Genomic DNA, 21,421 nt, shown 5'->3' on the forward strand with positions numbered 1-21,421 from the left:
GGAGGACTGCAGTTTCTGGTGCTGATGGGAGAGCTGTGGAGGGACGTTATTAAGGCATTGTTACATTAACCCTAAGTGCCTGTTTGGTGAATGGGTTAGCCTTTTGTGGAGAACAGGATTACAGGATTTCAGAAGTGCTGGTAAGGGCGTATTTCAACTCTCTTCACAGCATCGCTTCAACACTTCCTTTGAGGAATCTAGACTTCTAGGCTTTACAGGCTGGATGTGCCGAGTGTAGTTTTAACAGGCTGTGTCTAAATAGCTTTATGTCGGTTTTACCATGGTGCTGTGTGCATGTTACTCTCTGGCGCATGTGGTCCAAAGTTTACTCTAAGCTGATTCATAAGCCTCGTGAAGGGAATACTGATCTGCACTAGGATCCAGCTGGGGACCTTGCCTTCACCTATTTTCTTTGCAATCCGTTATGATTCCACACCAGGCAGTGGTTTTTAGATTTTGGGGGATGTAGCTGTGGATCAAATTATTCTCATTGATCATGCCTCATTTAGCTCGCCTGGCGGGTGTAGTACTTCTTTCCTGGAGATTGTCCAGGAGGCTGCCCTGCTGACAGATGCTCTGCTTGCCCCTGTAGCTACATGGTGTCTTCTGCAAACCTCCCTGAGCACGTAAAAAACAAACAACTGGAGCCAGATAAACGGCACATCACATTAAAAAACCTCAGGTGTAATGTATTATAATAATAATGTCACAAAACAGACTCATGCTACGGATGTCTTTGATCTTTTCAGAGTGTTAAGTCAGACATAAAGAGAGGCTGACAGTTGTGCTGAGGAGTATAGAGAGTGGAGGGTGGGGATTTTATAAAGTGCTGCAGGATGCTCTTTTTTTCTGCTGTCTCTCATGGGACATATAGCACAGGCAGCACTGAGGTGACAGTACCAAGGACAAAACCTATCTTGGGCTTCTATACTTCTCACTAATAAACCCATTGCTGACTCTTGTGGGTCTGTATCAGGCTCATCATTAGCACAGCAGAGTATTCATTATAATAAATTAATTCAAATTCATTTGAGCAGACTGACTAAAAATAGATATGGTTATTTTCTGACAAGGAGCAACTGAGGTTTATCGCCAAAACAAGTCCAAATATAACACACTTCTCACATTATGCACAAATATAATTATACCGTCCTGAGGTAACATCTTGAAATACAAACCAGGTTTGGTCCTTCCCCGGGGTCTCTGGTGTTGTAATTATCATCATTACAGTCAATGGCTTGTGTATGGCGCCGTCACATGATCACTGAGTTAAGTAAACAAACACAGTGCAGAAGATGTGAGGACAGAAAATATACAGCTGGGTATATATACAATGACTGCATACATGTTTACTCCTCCAATACCCGGAGTGCAGGAGACTATTTGATACCGAAAAAAGCTTTGAAGGTTCGGTTTTTGTCAGGCTCTAAAACATTCAGGCAGGCTCATTAAGTCTGAACCTCAGGCTGCCGCTCCCATTGGCTCTCACACTGACAAATATTCTCCGAGTCTCTCATACATAACCAGAAAAACTGAGAGGACGCTTTGAAGTTCACCAATCTTATTTTTTTTTCTTTCTTTTGGCTCCCTGCAAGAAGGCAGCTGGTGCCCGATTGCTGAGAACTGCTCAAAAGAAGAAACGATTCTGTGCAGCATCCCAGAGTGTCTTACTTCAGTGGGTGTGCCCTTTTACACCCACATAACCATGTTTTTGTACTTCCTGGTGCTTCATTAGGTTGACATAGTCAGCTTTTACTTCACAAAAGCATGTTCAAAATGACAAAGCCACCCATATTGGACTCGTAGTATGAGCCAGTGATTTTCTCTCTGACACATTAACACAACTATGATTGGTATTGCTCAGGCGCAGGCAGCGTCTCACTCCAGGTGAGAGGTTTGCCCTCCCAGTCCTGGCCCCAGCCCATCTGATGGTGCGTCGCTGGCAGACGACGGCAGAGAGCTTCGGTGTTAAACGGTCAGACTCTGTCACCAGTCACAGCTTCCTGCTGCGCTGATGGGACATTTTCACCACTCTTTAATCTTCAGAGGGAGAAAAGCATGCCAATTTTGTTTGTGAGACCTCTGGCACACATTTTTTTTTTGCACCATCTAGCCTCTTGGAGGAGAGGATTTGTGATGGTCACAGAGAGCGTTCTACAGAGCAGGGTAACACTTTGCTGTGGAGAAAAACATTTTCACTGTGTTTCATCATACTGAGGATGTGTTGTGTAAAGCCTACGATGTTGCAGCAAAACATTTGAATGTAAGATTTTCTTCATGGAAAGTTGAAGATCTGTTCAGTACTTGGTCTAAATTAACAGTTTGACACTTATTCGCTTTATATCGATGAGAAATTAGGTATTATTATTATTTCTGTGCAACTAGCTGCCTGTTAGCTTAGCTTAGCACACAGCTAAAAGCATGGGGAAAAGGTAAGCATGGCTCCATCCAACAGTAACCTACCAGCACCACCTAGGATCACTAACTAACATATTTTCTGTGGGTTTGCGTCATAAGGTTAAATCAAAAGTGTAAAACATCTGTTTTAAAGGGGTAATATGTCATGGCAACTTTCTGGAGTCTCAGCTGGTTGCCTGGCAACTGCTCATGCCCCATATAAAATAATCCGTTACATACAAATGGTGAACTGTCATTTTTTTACCCAGGATTAAACAAAATATGTTAGAAGTTTTAATTAGAGAGATTTAAAGGGACTGGAATTCGGATTCTGCTTTTCCTTTGAACAGAGCCAAGCTAGCTGTTTCGCCTTGTTTTCATGGTTTATGTTAAGCTACGCTAACTGGTATCTGCTTGTAGCTTAGTATTTCATTGGCAGACAAAAAAGTGATATCTATCTGCTTATCAAACTCTCAAATTGAATGTGATCAAGCATACTTCCAAAACCATTCATTTGACTTGAAATACGATATTCTGTTCTTGCAGTCTCTACATATATTCCCTCTCAAAACTATCAGTAGATGTGGCCTATCTGCAGTGCTGCAGAAGCCCTTTCCTCTTTCACAGTTTCTCCACACAGCCTTACATGCAGATTGGGTCACTATCTCTGTGACAGAATGATTAATCGACCTATCAGGGGACAGGGAAAGGGGTTGTGCTGAGGGGGGAGAGGGGGGATGTATGGCAACTGGCTGTAAATGATCCCTGCAGCAGCATTAAAACTCTGGCGCCTCCCACCTCCTTTTCAAGGATGCCTCTTGATAATAGCTGAGTCACATTCAGCTGCAGGTGAGAATAAGCATTGTTTTATCTACAAAAGCAGGATTGTAAATGAGCCTCTCTGGACCGCTCTTTGGGTCAGCACACAATGAGTTATATGAGGAAGAGGCCTTTCTCTCATTCTCTTCAGTGAGACGATGCACAAGGCACCTTCTTGACACCTTTATCTCGGTTGTTGCCCTCAGATCAGCAGTGGCACCAGCAGGATATCCTGATGCACTTCTACTTTGTTGATAAAGGTGTAATTGCCATGTTGACATCTGTGATTGATAGTCGAGGCCTTTTCTTGTAAATGCTTGTATTGTAGTTTGCATTCTGAGTGTTTGTGCAGCCCTGAGGCTAAACACAGGGGTCTGATGCCTCGGTAAATGTCCGGTCCTGCATAAGCAGTTCTGCTGACTGTGTTGCAGATTGCTTGCTGAGTGAATGTGAAAATGTCAGTTGGTCTGTCCGTTGGCACAGAGACTACTAAAAAGGAATGGCTACATTTTTGGCGTCTGAAAAAATACAAATGATATCAGTTAATCAGAATCAGAATACTCAATATCATCCCAGGGTGAGATTTAATTAATTGCCTCATTTTAGAATAAAAGAATGTGAAATAAAATATAAATATTCATACAATAAAGACACTTTGGAGCTAATTGTACTGCAACATATCACAACAATTGATATCGAAAGATATGTATTTGACTATATATACAGTATTGTATTAATAGTAATATGGATATTAATGCTAAAAAGCAGAACATGTAACATGAACTACAGTTATAATGTAATGTGGTATGACTATTTCACTGTTAAGAAGTTCATATAATTAATCTTAGTAAGAAAACAGGAATTATTTTGAAAATAATAATATATAATAATAATAAACAGTGAAATAACCCTTTTTAATGTAATGTTATTTTAAAGCTAACACTAATGCCACAATGATAGGCTGCTTTAAGCTATTTGTCCACCAAACGAGGGGACATAGAAACCTTCAAAAGAGGGATGGGCTGCAGGATTTAGATGATCATTGATGTCAGCGCCTTGTTAGCTGAATGTTGTATTTTAATTACAGATAAGTCACATTACCTCGTCCGGACAGATGCTTGGCACGCTCCCATCGATGCATTGTGGCAGGAGACTTGAAGGCTCTTGGTCAAGAGTTTCAGAATCTGGCTCTGGCACATGTTGTGTACCGTGTGCTGTCTTTTTGGATTTGGCAGAGCTTTTGTCAGTCCCTTGGCTCTCCACCATGAAATGACAATGACAAAAGAGGGAGTGTTCTGCAACTACAGTAGGCCACCTTGCATGAATGTGTGTCTGTTCATTTGACTGTGCATGCCAACTGAGATCTTTTCAGGAATGCACACTGGCATTATGTGCACAAGTGGTGTAGAAGAGATGTCTTTATGCAGCCTAGGATCAAGGAAAAAGCACAGACAAATTCGACTAGCAGCAGCTATAAAGACTAACATGTCAATCAACTGAGGCACCTCAGCTCAATATTTTTAATTACGTTGAGGTAAATGACGCAGAGCATTTTGTAAGAGTTTTATGAGTAATGAGTTGATTTAAATAACTAAATGGCAATCATTATAATGAATTGTTGAATATTCTCCTAAATTCGGCTCAAGCCAAGTTCCATACAGTATCTCATCCTTCCTTGGAAAACAACAAGTAGTTCAGCCATCAGCATCCGCCCTGTAATCCTATTAAAACTCGGCCAAAATGAGACCATTATGACTGTGGGAGCCCCAAGTCCATTTCAGCAGGGGTGAATTACCATAGAGTAGCAAGAGTTCAGGAACAAAGCTGCACATTAGCTCTAATTGAAATAACTCACCATCTCAGCTCAGCTTCCCGTCTACAGTAATGCTCTGTCTTTTGGATCTAATAAAATAATGTGCCCCCCGTTCTCTAAATGTTCCAATACACATTTGCAGCTGAAATGGAGACCAGACAGATCAGAGGTCAGCTGTGACTCAGCATTAGTTGAGGCAATATTCTCTTCTTCGAGTGTGTTTATCATAAATTCAAGATGGCGGGATGTCTTTGAACACCTTCTAAATTATATCCTCGAGATCTTCCACAACTTGGCTCGCACCTAAAATAGCTCAGTGGGATACAGATGAAAGAGTCAGTCCGCATAGCAAATACAAAATGAAAGCATGCAAACGTTCACACATGCAGCGTCTCTTGATCTGCCCACTGTAAAACACATACCACTTTGCACGTACATTTCATTTGCCTTATTCTGAAATCATCTAATTATGATTCTCTCTACTACATAAATAAGTTATTAACTTCATGTACATTTCTTAAATAATCCAACCCAGTTTACTGCAGAAATCGCATTAGTGAGACTTAAAGGAAATGAAGCTGCACAGGATGCTCAGCTACTACTGCTGGAGGCCAAGCACTCTACCCACCCACACATAACCCGTAATGTCACAGATGGCGGGGGCCTCAGTGGGGGCTGAGTGATTTCATTGGGGACACATTATTCAGATGACTTTGTATCTTTTGAGGGACCCGGTTGTCTGGTGGCCTTTGACGACCAATGGTCGCTGCCGCTGTTTCTCTTTGAACACAACACACCTTTCCACAGTGACTAATATTCAATACTTAATTTGCCGCCCCACTGCTCCTGACTGTTGCCCCGAGCTGCAGTCACATGACCTCATGAAAATGTCTCTCCTTTTACAGAAGCCATTTTGAAAGTGTGTGGTGTGCTAAGATATTTGAGGGTTTAAAGCTATGTAATGAAGCATGTGTATATGTAACTCGTATGTATTTGCCACTTAGAGACAGATGTGTGAAATGGTATAGAGGCGAGTTGTAAGGGCATGAGGAAACAATGGATGTCTGGTAGGAGATTGTTAATGAATTGCTGTTCAGGGTACATGTTGTCGTTTAATAAAACAGCTGCATGACTTTAGCTCACTCTCCTAAGGTTGTTTTCTCTTGTATCTGACCTGGGTGCTAATAAGCCCGCGGTAAACCCTCCCCCCCCCCGCTGTCACATCTGCAGGCTGGGGTTTCCTGTCACTGGAGAGGATGTCACATAATGTGGTCAGTAGGTCATCACACGTCACATCAGACAAGGAATCAGCGTTTCTTTGTCATGTGAGAGCAAGGACATGTACTGATTCTAATTAAAGCTTGACAGGTGGGAGGTAATTAAGTAAGAGCACTTAGCCTGTAGGCTTCTTTGAGTGTTTCTAAATGACTCATATTTTTGCTTTAATGAAGATGAAGACAACATATGATGTGATACTCCATTAGGGTGCATGAGTCGGATTAAAATATCTCCTACTGATCTCATTGATCTCTCATACTCTTATTCACTGCATTCAAGTTCCGCCTATTAAATATTCTGCAATGTGCATCCCTGTAGCTTTGGGGTTAAAACGCCCAGTCATGAACCAGAAACGCCCCTAATTGGAGTACAGCTCTTATTTCCTTTCATCTCCTCAGGAAAACATTAAATTATGCTGCAACTGAAATCACATCAAAGCTGTGAAAGATGTTTTCCTATGCTCTAATGATACAAATCAAAGTAAGTCATCATTTCTTATTGTTTTTTGACATTGAATCTTTACAAATGACATAGAAGAAGGTGCGAATAGCTAAGATAGAGAATTATTTGTTTGAAAGCACAAATGAAGAATGATTACTCAGTTTAAATACTGTATGTAATGTCTGTTCCCTGGTGATGGAGAAGGTATTTTTGAATTTGGGTTTATTAATTCAGTGTTTTTGTTTAATCCATTTGAAGAGGGATTTTTTCTTGAAAACAATATTTTTGAAATGAGAGAACCACACAACACAGCCTCTGCCAGTTCCCTCTGATTGGTCCTCAAAGACTGTGGTTTGTTTAAAATAAAAAAAGAATGCAGTTTGCTTTCACCTTCATGAGCCCTCCAGTGACTTTATGTGACACGTTAAACCTTTATGTATCACATTTCATTTCTCAGTAAATCTACTGTGTTATTACGTGTGGCTGCTACACCCTGTTTGTTCGTGCACCAAAGATAAACGTGCTTGATCCCCATCCAACCCCGAGCAGTGTGCTGAGAGATAAGGCCAGATCATACCCATAGCCGCGCCGCTCAGGGCCGGGAAGCCGAACCATTTTGTTTCAACACATACTGATGACTCAAACAGGAACAAAATGAGACGCACATAGGGAGATGGAGCTCAAAACTCCCAGAGATTTTCAGTAATCGAGTATAACATGGAATGCATATTGGATAAGAGGTCTATTTTTAACTTGCATTCGTCACAGGGAACGTCTCGTGTACATGAATGCTCTTGCTCTGGAATCGCCCTGCTCCACACTTACACTGTTAAAACGGGAGCAAATGGAGATAGAGACCCTTGCTTATTATCACTTAATACGAGCTTGCAGCTATCTATCTTATTTTTTTTTTTCTGCATGCATATTCCAGCATCCATCTAAATTGAAAGCCTGATTGCAATGTATTTTGCTGGTCCACCACTGATCCCAACTAAAATACCTCAAAATCATTTGATGGATTGCTCTGAAATGTGGTACAGACATTTGTACGCCTAAGACGATGATTCCTAGTGACTTTGTTGATCCCCTGAAATTCCCTCTACAGTCCTTAGTTATACGTTTCCCCATACCATAATAAAACGGCACACTTTAAATGTTAATATTCCACCATCATTTGCGTAAACATGAAATGTATCCAATACTCAGATTTATGATCAAATCTGCGAGCTATACTTTGTTTTTACAGATCATTAGAAAATGTTAGAATACAAACAAACTAAACTTAGAAGGTTAAAATGAATCTTGCTAAACATCCACGTTTGCATTGTCATTGTTAGCTTGTTAGCTTGTTAGCATGCGGACATTAGCCCCACAGTTATGCATTTTAAAGCTCCTAAGTAGAATCTTAGCATTGTTGTGTTTTTGATTTAGTTTATAAAACCAGCTAGATTGAATACCTAGCATTTTTTCCCTCTGTTTAGAGATTTCATGATTGGTCTACTTCAGGGGTACTCAAATACAAATGTTAAAGGTCCAAAAAAATGTTTTTAATAAGACAAAGCTCCGATGATTACGGTCATTCAACATTTTAAACAATTGCAACAAGATTCTTAACACGAGGTTGCAAAAACAAAAATAATCTGTGTGCAGCAGTTTTCATTGTTATTGCGTCTGTGCTTGATCCCTCAGAGTCGCAGAGCTGCACAGTTATGAATAAAGGCAGCCGCACTCTCTTTCATTCAGCATTCCCATCATTGCTTTATAAATGTCTTGCCCCCTTGTGTGTCCACTGAGGTTCGTCAGGCCCAACACATCTTCAACAAACTCCCCCTTTGCCTCATCATAAAAACTCACAAACACCAGCAACTGAGCATTGTCAGTGGTGCCAGTGGACTCATCCACAGCTAAGGAAATGCACTGTGCATTTTATATTCCATCACAAAGCTGATTAATCAAATCACCAGCCAGTATTTATGTTCTTCTGGTTGCTGTGGAATCTGAGAGGGGGATTTGCTTTATTTGACCTGTCATTTCCTCTTTTTGTTTGCCTTCAAACATGGTCTCCATCACTTCAGTCATGCATTATTTTATACTTCAGTTATTATCCAGTGGAAAGTCCTTACCTACTGGCCTAGTTAAAAAAAAGTGGTTACTTTTTTTTGGCTGGGCAGTGTAGTTTTACACACCGTCTTATTTGACTTTCTCAGGACTTAGAACAGTTTTTTGGGGGCAGACCCCCACAAAGAAAAAACACGTAAGGTCATCATCTTAACAGTTTTGTATGCTCATCCCGTGAGCAGAGCATCATGTCTATTACAGCTGAATGCCGCGATTACCATTTTGTTCAGCAAAACGCCTCACAAAATTAGTAAGATCCAAAGCTTTAGTGCGTTTTGATTCAATGTACAGCCAAACTTGACAGTCTCTTCTCTGTCATTGTAAACCGCAAATACCTCATTCCTTCAGTACTTAGGTCCGAATCAGTCTATGGTCCGAATGCTTCTCGTTTTGCGCCGTACCGTTCAAATGAAATCGCTGCCAATCATATTTCAACGCTCGCGCCATGGGTTGACGTGCGTTACAAGACGTGTGTCTTGTGCTGCATTCACTTGCACTCGGACATTAGAGACGTTCTCTCATAAATGTCCGATGAGCCACAACTTTTCTTTCAAAACAAAGCTGCCAACTGGGGTGGCAGCGCCTATTTTTAGGGTGGCAGTTGCCACCCCATGCCGCCCCGGGGTCCCCGGTAGGTGAAACTAGGCTGCTAGCTACAGTACAGATGCAACTAGATGAGCTGTTAACTCTCGCTCTGACTTTTTTTTTTTTAAACACACATTTTTCCCACCCGCATTCCGCGAAGACCCGCCCTACTGTGCCTCTGATTCGCAGAGTGTTGGTGGGGGGGAAAAAACGCTGACGGGATGCTGAATGTGATTGGACCAATGCGTTGACAGACACACACAGACACACACAGACAGACAGACAGATAGAGCGCTGTTTGTACACAGCGGAGAATTTTGACTCGTTGCGTTGTCTCAAAAATAACACAGATAATACAGATAATACATATGAAAAGTATAATTTCGCTCAGAGTCCAGAGACAGTTGTCGTGCGGTCCGGATCCGGACCGGAGTCCGGACTTTGAGGATGCCTGGGACTCTACTTGATATTCAGTAGGTTAAGTTTGTTGAAATAAAAATCCTGTGCGTTTTTGCAGCCTCAGTCTGCAGATAATTTACAACAAAAGACTAACACTTCCTTCTTCAAAGGAAAGAGGGATTTATATAGTTGATTTGTCTGGAGTGACCACTAATAGCTGACTGTGAAGCAGGACTAATGGCTGTCATAGAACAAAAGCGTAGGTCTGTGTCCTCTCTGTCCATCCTCACTGTCGCCCTCAGAGTGGAGGAGATAAAATGTTGGAGCACATATCCATGAATGTTAATTTAATTGGTCTGGCCTGGTCTGATGTGAGGGGGCGCACCGGATAAAATGCACATAAACCTCCGATTTAATTTGATGTTTTTAACAAGTCACAATATCTAAAGTAATGTTAAATAGAGAGTGGAGAGAGTGAGGTCTCTGATTGATGATTTTTTGAGGATCATACTTATTTCTAAATGTTTTCGAGAACTCTAAAGAGTGCATGTGGTTCAGTTTCCATCTCAGTATATATACGATGTTGGGTGTTTAACACCAGCCTACATAACGGCAGCACTAAAGATACTTATATTTTAAGATATTTAAAACCTGCTCTGGCCCCTTTAATAATATAAGCTCATCCATCCCGCTGTCAGACTCAATTTAAATAATTTATACGCCGCAATAAATAGAGGTAGAATCTGTGGCACCAACTTGGAGAATTGGCACTTGAGAAATAGGATATTCCGCTCTTATTTTTTTGCCCATATAAAGATAAATCTAATAAAATCAACAGCAGAAGTATCCTCTTGTTATGCTTATCATCTTTTTCTGCTTTCTGAATGGAGGTCTCGCCCGATCACTCATCACTCTGTCGGCAGGCTGCTTTCAGCTGCACTTGTCACACTGTGATTTCTGGAACCGATAAGAGCTCTGATTGAACATTTGTTTGGCCTGCGGAAACACCACCGGAGACCGGCTTGTAGTTGTTCATTTATACGGTTAAACATCTTTCCTGGTCAGGCACTGTTGGCCTGAGTACAGGCTCCAGACAAAAACCATGAGAATTGATAGTTATTTCTCATAACTACTGTCGGTAAATCATTGTCCAGTGACCCTCACAACACTAAAGTCGGAAAGTGGCAGACTCTGGTGTAGATGTAATAATCCATCATTTGATGAAATGTATTCTTGTGCACTTCCTCAGTGGAAATTGATTGAATGTATCAAATCCAAAAGGGTTCAGACCTTGGCTGGGTCATAAAAAAACTTTGTCTCAGTATATGGCACTTCCTGTATCGTCATGGAGGATAAGTGTGAAGCTCTTATGATATGACACTTAATCATACAGAAGACAATATGTCAGATTAACAGATATCTTGACAACTATTTTTAGTAAATGTGTCACTCGTGTCATAAAATACCTTCCTTTATTAGTCATAACATATATTAGCTATTTAATAATAATTGAATCTGTGTTATACCGCTGCCGCCTTTGTAGAAAATATGATATTTTTGATACGTTTAAGCTTCATATGGAACATAAAAGGAAATTAATTTCTTTGTAGTATGAAGATACAATCAGAAATGTGTGTGTGTGTGACTGCCTTTGTGCATATTTCTGCATATTATATTAGAGCTGCAGCTGTTTACCTTTCGCCACATTATCCAGAACAGTATTTCAAAAGCTTCAATAGAAAACTAAAAAAGTGTTATCCGTATCATTTTATTTTCTACTAAGACCTCAATACTAGAACAGACTGTGGAACAAACTGACACTAAAGACATTAGTTCCTCCGGAGGACTCATGTATAAACAAGTGGAGCTTGTTCCTATCTGTATTAGTGTTTTTAAATATTTTAATTACTGTGACTGGGTATGATGACTGCTGTGTATGAATTAATTGCCCTTTAGTGATTTTGTTTACTTGTTTCAAGGTCTACCTTTGAAAAAAAAGTCTTGCTATCAAACAGACCTCCTGAATAAATAGAGCTGAACAAAAACTCCTTTATTTCACAAGCTTTTGCATTAATGGAACTGGAGAGACATCAGTGGAAATGAGCAAAACCAGTTTCTGTTTGTTTGTCCGTCTGTGTTTGCTCTTGTGGCAGATGTACAAGAAAGGATTAATGGATCAGGCGTGGACCTTTTGAAGAGACACTCTCTCGAAACCAGGACATATCATTTATGTGTCTCCCATGCAATATGATCCTCTCGGAGATACAGTGCTACAAAGCAACAACACATCACTTACATTGTCTACCATGCAGACAAACTTCTAAGTGAATTGTTGTTACTGAAGGAGACTTCTACGTGTAGACAGGGCTTGGATCAAACAACCAAACTCTGTTCTACCACCTGAGCTACATGACCATTTTGATCCTTTTTCATTATTTAGAAACTTTCAGAAGACTGAGAGTGAAGTGGCTCTGCTTCGTGATTAATTAAGATACCAGTCTTTTATTAAAAAACAAAACACTATTAACAAGATACTCAGCAAATGTTCTCCATCCATCAGAGTGCTCAAGTTAAACAAACCATGACGAGTGGCATTTTGGAAATCCGCCATAAACAATTCCATCATTTAATTTTTTTCTGGTGGATTAATGGATTTTGCTGATGGATTTTATGGTTGTATTTTTCTGATGGATGTGTCATTATGTACTTCATAATGTGTGTGTTATTATTCTTTTTTCTCCTTTTAAATATAGCTTTAAACAAATATGTGCACAACAAACTTGAATCCTGTCTCTTTTTCAAAAAATGATTGGGACACAAACATGAAAATTACTTGACTGATGCGTCAATGCATGTGGATTTTGACACACGTAACAATGACTGTCTTAATCAAAGTGTCTTCCTGCTGTTTTTCAGGGACCTTGTGTGCAGCCTAAATGACGAAGTGGAACTTGTTCAAGCACCAAACAACGCCCATGGTAGCTGCTGACCCAACGGGAGCCAGTGCTTTGACTGTGACTCCAGCCCTTGACGCATTAGTCTCCACTGACAACTCCACCGAGCCCGTCGAGAAGAACGATGGCTTCGACGAGATCAAAAACAAATTCCTCAATGAAATCGACAAGATCCCACGTGAGTGCCACACAAAACACCAATCCTGTTCCGATCAACCAACTTGTATTAATGTGACTCCGAGCAATGATTTCGGAATGAGATTTACTCTTTAGCTGCGGGGCATTGGCAGCCTCATAATGTCTTTATTCAGTATTGATCACTGGCTGCCCTTCCTAATGGCAGCGAAATCTAATTTTCACCCAATGTAATTGCTAATCTTGCACCTCTTACTAAATATATTTGGCCCAGGACATGACATGAAAGTAGGCTAAATGATTGGTTGGTCAAATGTCAAAGTATTTGCTTCTCTCTTCTCTTTCTGGGTGTGGATGTGCCGTCTATACATCGGTCTGTATGTTCTCCTCAGTGCCGTCCTGGGCCATCATTGCCATTGCCGTGGTCGCTGCTTTACTCATTCTAACATGCTGCTTCTGCATCATCAAGAAATGCTGTTGCAAGAAGAAGAAGAACAAGAAGGGCAAGAAGGGGAAGGGGGAGATGGGAATGAAGAACCTGAAAGGGGGAGAGGTATGTTTTTCCGCGGGAGGCCACATCACGGCCGAGGGGATTTACACGTATACTGTATACGAAGCAAAGCACAGCTAACCTGTTTATGAGCGTATTATGTAACAGCTATGGGGCTTTGATACGGGAATAGAGAGAAAACATGCATGCCATGATACTGTCTGTTTGCCTCAGCTAATCATATGACAGCAGTAGCCCTTGTGTGATACATATCTTATCCTAGTTTCCTATTTAAAATGTATTAGATTTCATTTTATGTAGACAGACTCTGTTGGCTTTCTAACCCAGTCAGTGTGTTCTCCGCAGGTGTTAATTATGTTCTTTATCCACCATGATTATTTTCATTTTTATCTTTCTTTCCTTTCAGTTATTTAATGTATTTGTCATTAATGTTATTGTTGCTCTCTCTCTCACTTATGCTTTGGGCTTTGAGTGGAAAATGACAGGACTCTTATCTATTCAGCCCAGCCATTGTTTCCCCTAGTCATTAAAGAGTAATTATGAAAATTAGCAGTTAGCACAATGCTGTTGTTCTCGGGCCTATAATTATTATTCCTTTCCACATACATGATTGACGACATTGACAATAAGTATAATCTAAACGTGGAGTGGTTTGAGCGGCCCTGCTAGATATGACTGTGCTAATGAGGAGGCTTGTCTATCTGTCATTTTCCGCGCTGCCTACAGTGTAGCTGACTACATTTGCTGTGATTACACTTCTTTGGTGTCTGCTGTGAGTTCAATCTCTTCCTTTGTCTCTGCTCTCCTCCTTCCTGCTTTGTGTCTTATGTGTGCTCCGTGTATCTTGACTGTGGTGGACTTCTTTGCCTACGGTAGGTCTGATAGCACGAGGCGCCCCTCTCTGGCCGCTCTGAGTAAGCGCAGACCGGTGGTGGTTGGGGGTGGGGGGGTGGTGTTGGGGCTTGAAAGGGGTTGGATTGCAGTGATGATGACAATGAGTGCTATGGCTTTCTTAGAATTGTGCAAGCTTAGCTGCCGCGGGTGCTTGAGGAATCTATGGGAGCGATTTTAAGCTGCTTCGCAAACAAATCTACTGAACTGATATGCCGCACCGACTGCTATGTCTTGAATACTTAGAGATTGCAATGTTTTTGAAAAAACTATAGAGCAAAGATGTGTTTAGGTGGTTTGAAATGAAATCTCATCCTACGATTGAGCCTTTGAATGACGAGTGCACTCAGCAACTCACTAGAGATCACTAGCATGCATGTGCAAGGGGTAAGCTGGGTATTTGTCAAATAATAAGCGGGAACTTTACCTAAACTGAGAGCTTTGAGCATGTTTCCACCATGACCAGGCCTCGATTGTTGAACGCAACCCAAAAAATGGACAAATTATAAGACAATTTTGGTCTGAAATTCACACGCTGCGCCACACCTGTGCAAACACGCTCCGAGTTCCACGACAGATAAAGCTGTCTGTATCTCTTGACAAAGACCAGCATATTCCCTTGCAGTAGGTACCATTGAATGGCCACAACTTGACTTGAGAGTAACTTTCCTGGATGACCCATGCTGCTGACATACTAGGTGACAGTCATCGACCCCCCTCTCTCCCTGAAGCACGGGTTTCACTGAGGAGAAATGGTGGGCCAGAATGTTTGCCGACAATTTCAGTCGTTTCAAAGTTTAATTTACAGTCAACCAGCTGTTAAAAATACATATTTCCTTTGATAAAACCTCCCACAATTCATCCCATTGAGTTGACCAAAGGGCATACATTCAGACAAACCATGTCTTTATTTTTGAACCCCCACAGGAAGTTTGAAAACAACCGTCTCATTATAGCATGATTTTGCCATGGATGTGTACATTTCACTCAGAACACATTTCTCGCAGAGGTTTGAAAAACAAAGATAAGAAACATACCAGAAATTATGAAATCTGTCTTCATAAATAAGGTAATCCATTTTACATTTGCCGTCAGAAGGAAACTTGGATCCTGCATTGTGTGGCCTGGCATGCTTGAATGAAAAGCATTTAACACAATGAAGATAGAGAATGCCACATAAAAGGATATTGTGTGAGAATGCGTGTGTGTGAGAGAGAGAGAGAGAGTAATGAGGTTTTAAGCATGCATGAGAGCCTGCATGTAAGCAAGTGTGTGTGTGTGAGTGTGTGTGTGCAGTACAGTATGGCGTGCAGTGGGTGTGATAGTGTGTGTATTATCTGTGTGTGTGCCCTGTTCCTCTTCCAGCTCATCAGTGAGTAGCTGGACCCTCCACTCTTACGAGGACATCAGTGTTTTTTCAAGAAGACAGCCATAGGAAAGTAGGCCATACTGAGATACCATCCAGATTCATACAGTATCAGAAATGAAAGTTGACTTTAATATTCATATCAGAGCAAATTGCCTTGACTCGATTAGTCTCGGCCGCCTCTAAAAAGATGACAATCTGAAGAGTCTCTTGGTGTGATGTAAAAGCAAGAGTTATCCATCTTCAATTATCTCAGGAGCATTTAACTGTCAGTAAACTGCAGATTTCTATTCCCGCACATGATCAAGAATCACAATATTTCACATTAGAGTATCAGCCGGAAAAATCTGCTCTCTGTTTTGGAGGTTTTAAATCACATCAGCAATTCAGTTAACTACAATAATCAGGCTGGAGCAGCAGAATCCTATCAGCAGCACAAGTGTGCACACAATAATCAAAAGAAAGCAAACAGTAATATTGTCTGGCCTGAAATAAAGCTGTTTGTCTAGCAGCTCATATTATCAGTGAGACGAAATTCGCCACCAAAGCTTCAGAGCGTTTCAAGAAAAGTGTCAGGAACGACTTCGTCAGGGGTTTCATCAAATCACTTCTATCCCTCAAAGCGCTGTCCTCCAGTTCCTCTCGGGAAGGACGCGCTGCTTCTTGTGACAGCGCCTGTTTGAAAGGCTGTACACGGGGGGTGGACACTATAACAAGAACGCCTTGCTCTAAAGTGCTATGCAGTGCAAAAGCTCTGCAATAAATACTAGTGCTCACTTTTGTATCCAAAAGACAGAATTCTGTTGAGAAAACATCCCATAATGTCCCTACGTCAGCTCTTGCTCATCTTTGCTGATGCAGCGTTGTGCTCTGTGGGATACGTAGGCACCATTTTGTAGACTTTAAAAAAGTTCATATGACTCATTTTGGTTGAGTTTTTTGATGATTGTGTAGCTGCCTGTTTATCTGCCTGTTTAACTGCAATGCAGTCCCTTTACAATCCTAACAAATCCCATTATGTCCTGTTCCTCTTATTTTATCCAACCCCATTACAATTACAGGCAGTTACACAAGTAAATCCATATACACGTTTTAAGAACCACTGATTCATGAGTGCAATTTGACAACTCCCAGAGGTTTTTGCATGGCTGTTGTGTAAGATTGCAGTGTATTATAAGGTGTTCCTGTTTTTCTGTCCACCCCCCTGCATATTGACTATGTATGTAATGTTGTTTCTCTCTAATTTCTCACCCTTGGCCTTTTATCTCTGTCTCTCTCCACTCTTTACACACAAAATAGTCATATTAAAATGGCATTTGTACACTTTCTTGTAGAGAAATTCCCTACATCGGATTGTATCAGATTTGATCAAACCAAAATATAAAACAGCAAATGGTGTCACCCAAGAAATAGTGAAATCAAGTCAGGTTGCAACCGTGGTCACCGATGAACTGATTGCACTAGTAGCAGCGGGGTGACGGGGGTAAGTGGCAGGTAGGTGCTGTGGCTAACCGACTGCTGATGCCCGAGGTTTAGTGTTCAGCACGGCCGCCACCTCCCAAACTCCCTCTCACCCTTCTTCTTCTGCCGCCCGTCCCCTTTTTTCTCTGTTCAGAAAAACCAGGATGATGATGATGAAGAGGACGATGTGGAACCTGGACTGACCGGAGACGAGAAAGAGGAAGAAGTCAAGGAGAAAGAGAAGCTCGGCAAGCTGCAGTACTCCATCGATTACGACTTCCAGGAGAACAAGGCATTTATTTTTCGTCCATTCGTCCAAATGAAAAGCCTTTGACCTGTTCTTTCATGGCTCATTATGGAAATAGAGAAACAGGATCAAGCACACAGTGAAGGGCTTTTGCGTTTGAGCTCGGGGAAACGCGCAGTGACTTTTAATCTCTTCCCTTTGTCCCCAGCTGACTGTGGGAATCCTCCAAGCAGCTGACCTCCTCTCCATGGACAGCGGTGGAACCTCCGACCCCTACGTCAAGGTGTTCGTCCTCCCCGACAAGAAGAAGAAGTACGACACAAAGGTTCACAAGAAAACGCTCAACCCCGTCTTCAACGAGACCTTTGGCTTCAAGGTAAGCTGAAACACGACCAACCTTTTACCTATTACTTATTAAACACAAGCCGTTTGATTCAGGTCCTGTTAGAGGAGAAATGTACCTCCTGTCTTCCTCTATGTCTGTCAGCTTTAAGAAGCTGCTTTCAAACACCTCTGGCCAGCAGTGATGAAAAAATTGCAGCCGACATATTGAAGGAGAATGTGGTAGAGAATCAAATTAAAGGAGAAGGCCACCTCATTGCCTCCTGCTGACACAGCGCTATATAAAAAAGAAATCCGTTTCCTTGTCAAAGTCAGACGAGCTCTTTTGAAGCTGCCTGTTATTAAGTCAAGGCCATTTTCAGCTCCAGGCCAAAGTCATAAACCATATATATTTCTGATCTTATCTGCACCGAGATTTGTCAAAAAAAATAAGGCAACTCCTACACACGACACAGATGGGTGAAATGGGACTACTTTCTGTCCTCTAGATTCCATTCCAAGAAATCGGAGGAAAGACACTGGTGATGTGCGTCTACGACTTCGATCGCTTCTCTAAACATGATGTCATTGGAGAGATTAAAATACCCATGAACACCCTGGACCTGGCCAAGCCAATTGAGGAGTGGAAGGACCTGGACAGCGCCGATCAAGAGGAGGTGAGAGTCCTGCAGTGACGTATAGCTGTTCATTCTTAATACTTACTTCAATTGATATTTAAGGGCAGAAACAATGTGTTGATTATAAGAAAGCTTTCATTTATATGTTTACAGTGTGAATGTGTTGAGAATCACCCTCTGAATCTGCAGCTCCCATCGACTTTGCAGAGCTTTAAATTGGGTTTCCGCTCAATGTAAAATTGTATGTCTTTACTTTGCTGTTGAGCTTCTCTCTCATCGCTCTATTAGGTGCAGGTTTTTTACCAAACCTGCTCAACACCAAACAACAGACAAACACAGTTATAATAATAATCTTTATTTGTATAGCACCTTTCATACAACGAGTGCAGTCCAAAGTGCTTCACATAGACATTTCACAGAAAATGTATCTCACACAGAATACAGATAGCATTAAAAGACCTCAAAACAAACAAAACATTTCAAACAATGAGATTGTACATATAGACTAGTTGGTAAACATAGTGGAGTATTGAGCAAATAAGTTGATCAGAAGAATTAGTGGAAATATTGGGCTTACATCCACCAATGGCCACACACAATATCCCAAATGAATCACAATGTCACCCTGTAACTGACAGATGTGTAAATAGTAACTAACCACCAGCTTATATCCCATATACTTTGCAAACTGTAGTCATAATGCAACATGTTAAACATCCTGAAATATAATAATTAGAACTCAAATACAGTTTTTACTATTTAGAGCAACCTGAATATCTGATTTAGATAATACAAAAATAACCACGGCGACAAGGTAGCATGTTTTCTGTTTCCCAGAAGGACTCAGAGGGCTGAAGGACAAAACTTCTAGTCGTCCTCTGTCGCCATGCAGACGCTCACGTTACTTTTTATCACCATTATGTTGTCCCAGATTATGAAAAACAGCTTTTAATCAATGAAACCTCCCCAGAGCCACCTTGAGATGTAATAATCACTCTAAATTTGCTTGCTGTTTCAGAAATGTTATTAACTTTGTAAAAGGCCAACGAGCTGTACTTAAGAATACTAGTAATGGCTGCTAAGACAAGTAATGGCAGCAGGAATTGTTTGTATTGACAGTGAATGTTCAAATGTTAAATGGGATTTCAAAGGGGCCGTTTGTGAGTTTTTTCCAGCACAGCCAAGACATTTATTCTGCGTCAGACCTGCTTTAACTTTCTCTCCTCATCCCTCCTCCTCACAGCCGGAGAAGCTTGGAGACATTTGCATCTCCCTGCGTTACGTCCCCACGGCTGGCAAACTCACCATCTGTATTCTGGAGGCCAAGAACCTGAAGAAAATGGACGTGGGAGGACTGTCAGGTACATGAGCATCAGATTCCTGCATTTCATCTTCACACTGTCGCATTTGAATCTATTTCAGGGTTCAGAATTTGGCAAATATCACAAGAGCTTAGTGTGTAATGTGGGAGCTTGCAGCGTGACTGCAGAGTAAACAGGAACGTGCCTGAGAGCGCAGCCATTAGGGCGCTGTGCTCATGTGCGACGCTGCAGTGCTCCATGCAGCAGCTCCACCCCCCCCCCCCCCTGGTTCAGCATTGGCCCCATCTGTTGGTGCCTCGCAGCACTGCAACCCAACCCTGCAAAAGATCTCCTATCATACTATTTTTAGGCAGTATATATATTTTTTAGGCATATGTATTTGCTCAAAATACCAGACATGCATTTTAGACGTTCCTCATGTCCCTCTATTTCAGCCCTATTGGAAATAAAAGAGGGGGGAAGCTTCTTCTGAGTATCTGATCAGGAGAATTCGACCCAGATACAGCTAAATGCTGCCGTGATTAAATGCCATATCATGTTCAAAACCACATTAAATCAGCTTTGACACGATTTGACATTCTTTCTGGTTTTTAGATCCCTATGTGAAAATTAACCTGCTCCAGAATGGAAAGAAGCTGAAGAAGAAGAAGACCACAGTGAAGAAGAACACTTTGAATCCGTACTACAACGAGTCCTTCAGCTTTGAGATTCCTATTGATCAAATGCAGGTAAGGATGGGTCCTGCTTAATACTGTATACAAGTAGAACATGGGTGTACTACTTACTGTACAAAGGCAAATGTGTACCTCGATCAATACCAGTGTGCACTAACAAGCAATTAATCATCAGGCAGAGGAAATCCATTCACGCTTGGAAGCAATTACATGGACACAATGATTCTTGTCCCATGCCTTTTATTTAATTTTAGCTGAACATGACTGACAACGCCAGATGGTCTCTTTCAGATAAATCAGACGATGGGAACACATCTGTTTATATGAACAATTTATGTGTTTACACTTTGTTGGTTTTGTACACATTTAAACACTTACTGTATCTATCCAACTCTCAAGAGAAAATGGCCTTTTTCACAAAATTCCAAACTATTGCTGTAATATTATCCTATAACTTACACTTGCGCTACTCGCTATTTATACAGTAGATAGAAATATTTTTTTGTATTTATTTAACCTTTATTTGGAAGCTGTGCAGTGCTTATTAATATCTGAAAATGTTGACAGAAATTAGCCTCAAAGATTTATATATGATCTTTAAAATATGGTTAGCAAAACCTACAATACGAAACTCATTAAATATTGAATATCTAGGGGACAGAAGTGAAATTAATCGTAATTGTATCAAAATCGCGTTCACAATAAGGGTTAGTGGTGCTTCATAAATGTACCGGCCTACAATTTGTATTCTACAGAGTTAGTCAAATATCATTGTTTGGTACAGATCCTCTTACAAAATCCAGCCATGATCATCATATGTTTTAACGATAATGATAATGAGATAACAATGATCAATCCCTTCAATGTGGTGAGTCATATCACACTGCTATATCAGTCAAAATAATCTAAATCGAAATCGTGCAGCACTAAAGCAGGGCAATGAACATTTAAAAATTCCAGATAAATGATCGCAAGTCCCATTTCCCAACACCTAACCAGAGAAACCCCTGTGCTGACACCTCACCATCTGTACGCCCAAACCCAATGTGCA

General features: G+C 41.1%; 1 protein-coding gene across 2 annotated transcripts in view; it reads left to right on the forward strand.

The window, feature by feature from the left end:
• Positions 1–21,421, forward strand: part of LOC307035056 (synaptotagmin-2-like) — a 27,601-nt gene continuing 6,180 nt past the window's right edge. The window contains exons 1-8 of one of the 2 annotated variants that reach the window (XM_079674023.1): positions 1–140; positions 12,767–12,982; positions 13,332–13,492; positions 17,323–17,460; positions 17,624–17,791; positions 18,246–18,413; positions 19,618–19,735; positions 20,291–20,424. In XM_079674023.1, coding sequence (XP_079530149.1) covers positions 12,787–12,982; positions 13,332–13,492; positions 17,323–17,460; positions 17,624–17,791; positions 18,246–18,413; positions 19,618–19,735; positions 20,291–20,424 — 1,083 coding nt within the window. In that variant the 5' untranslated portion in view covers positions 1–140; positions 12,767–12,786. Of the gene's footprint in view, positions 141–12,766; positions 12,983–13,331; positions 13,493–17,322; positions 17,461–17,623; positions 17,792–18,245; positions 18,414–19,617; positions 19,736–20,290; positions 20,425–21,421 lie in introns of those variants that run through there. The other variant, XM_079674024.1, reaches the window with a different exon arrangement.

The sequence above is a fragment of the Notothenia rossii genome (assembly GCF_949606895.1).
Source record: "Notothenia rossii genome assembly, chromosome: 4".
NCBI classification, from domain to species: domain Eukaryota; kingdom Metazoa; phylum Chordata; class Actinopteri; order Perciformes; family Nototheniidae; genus Notothenia; species Notothenia rossii.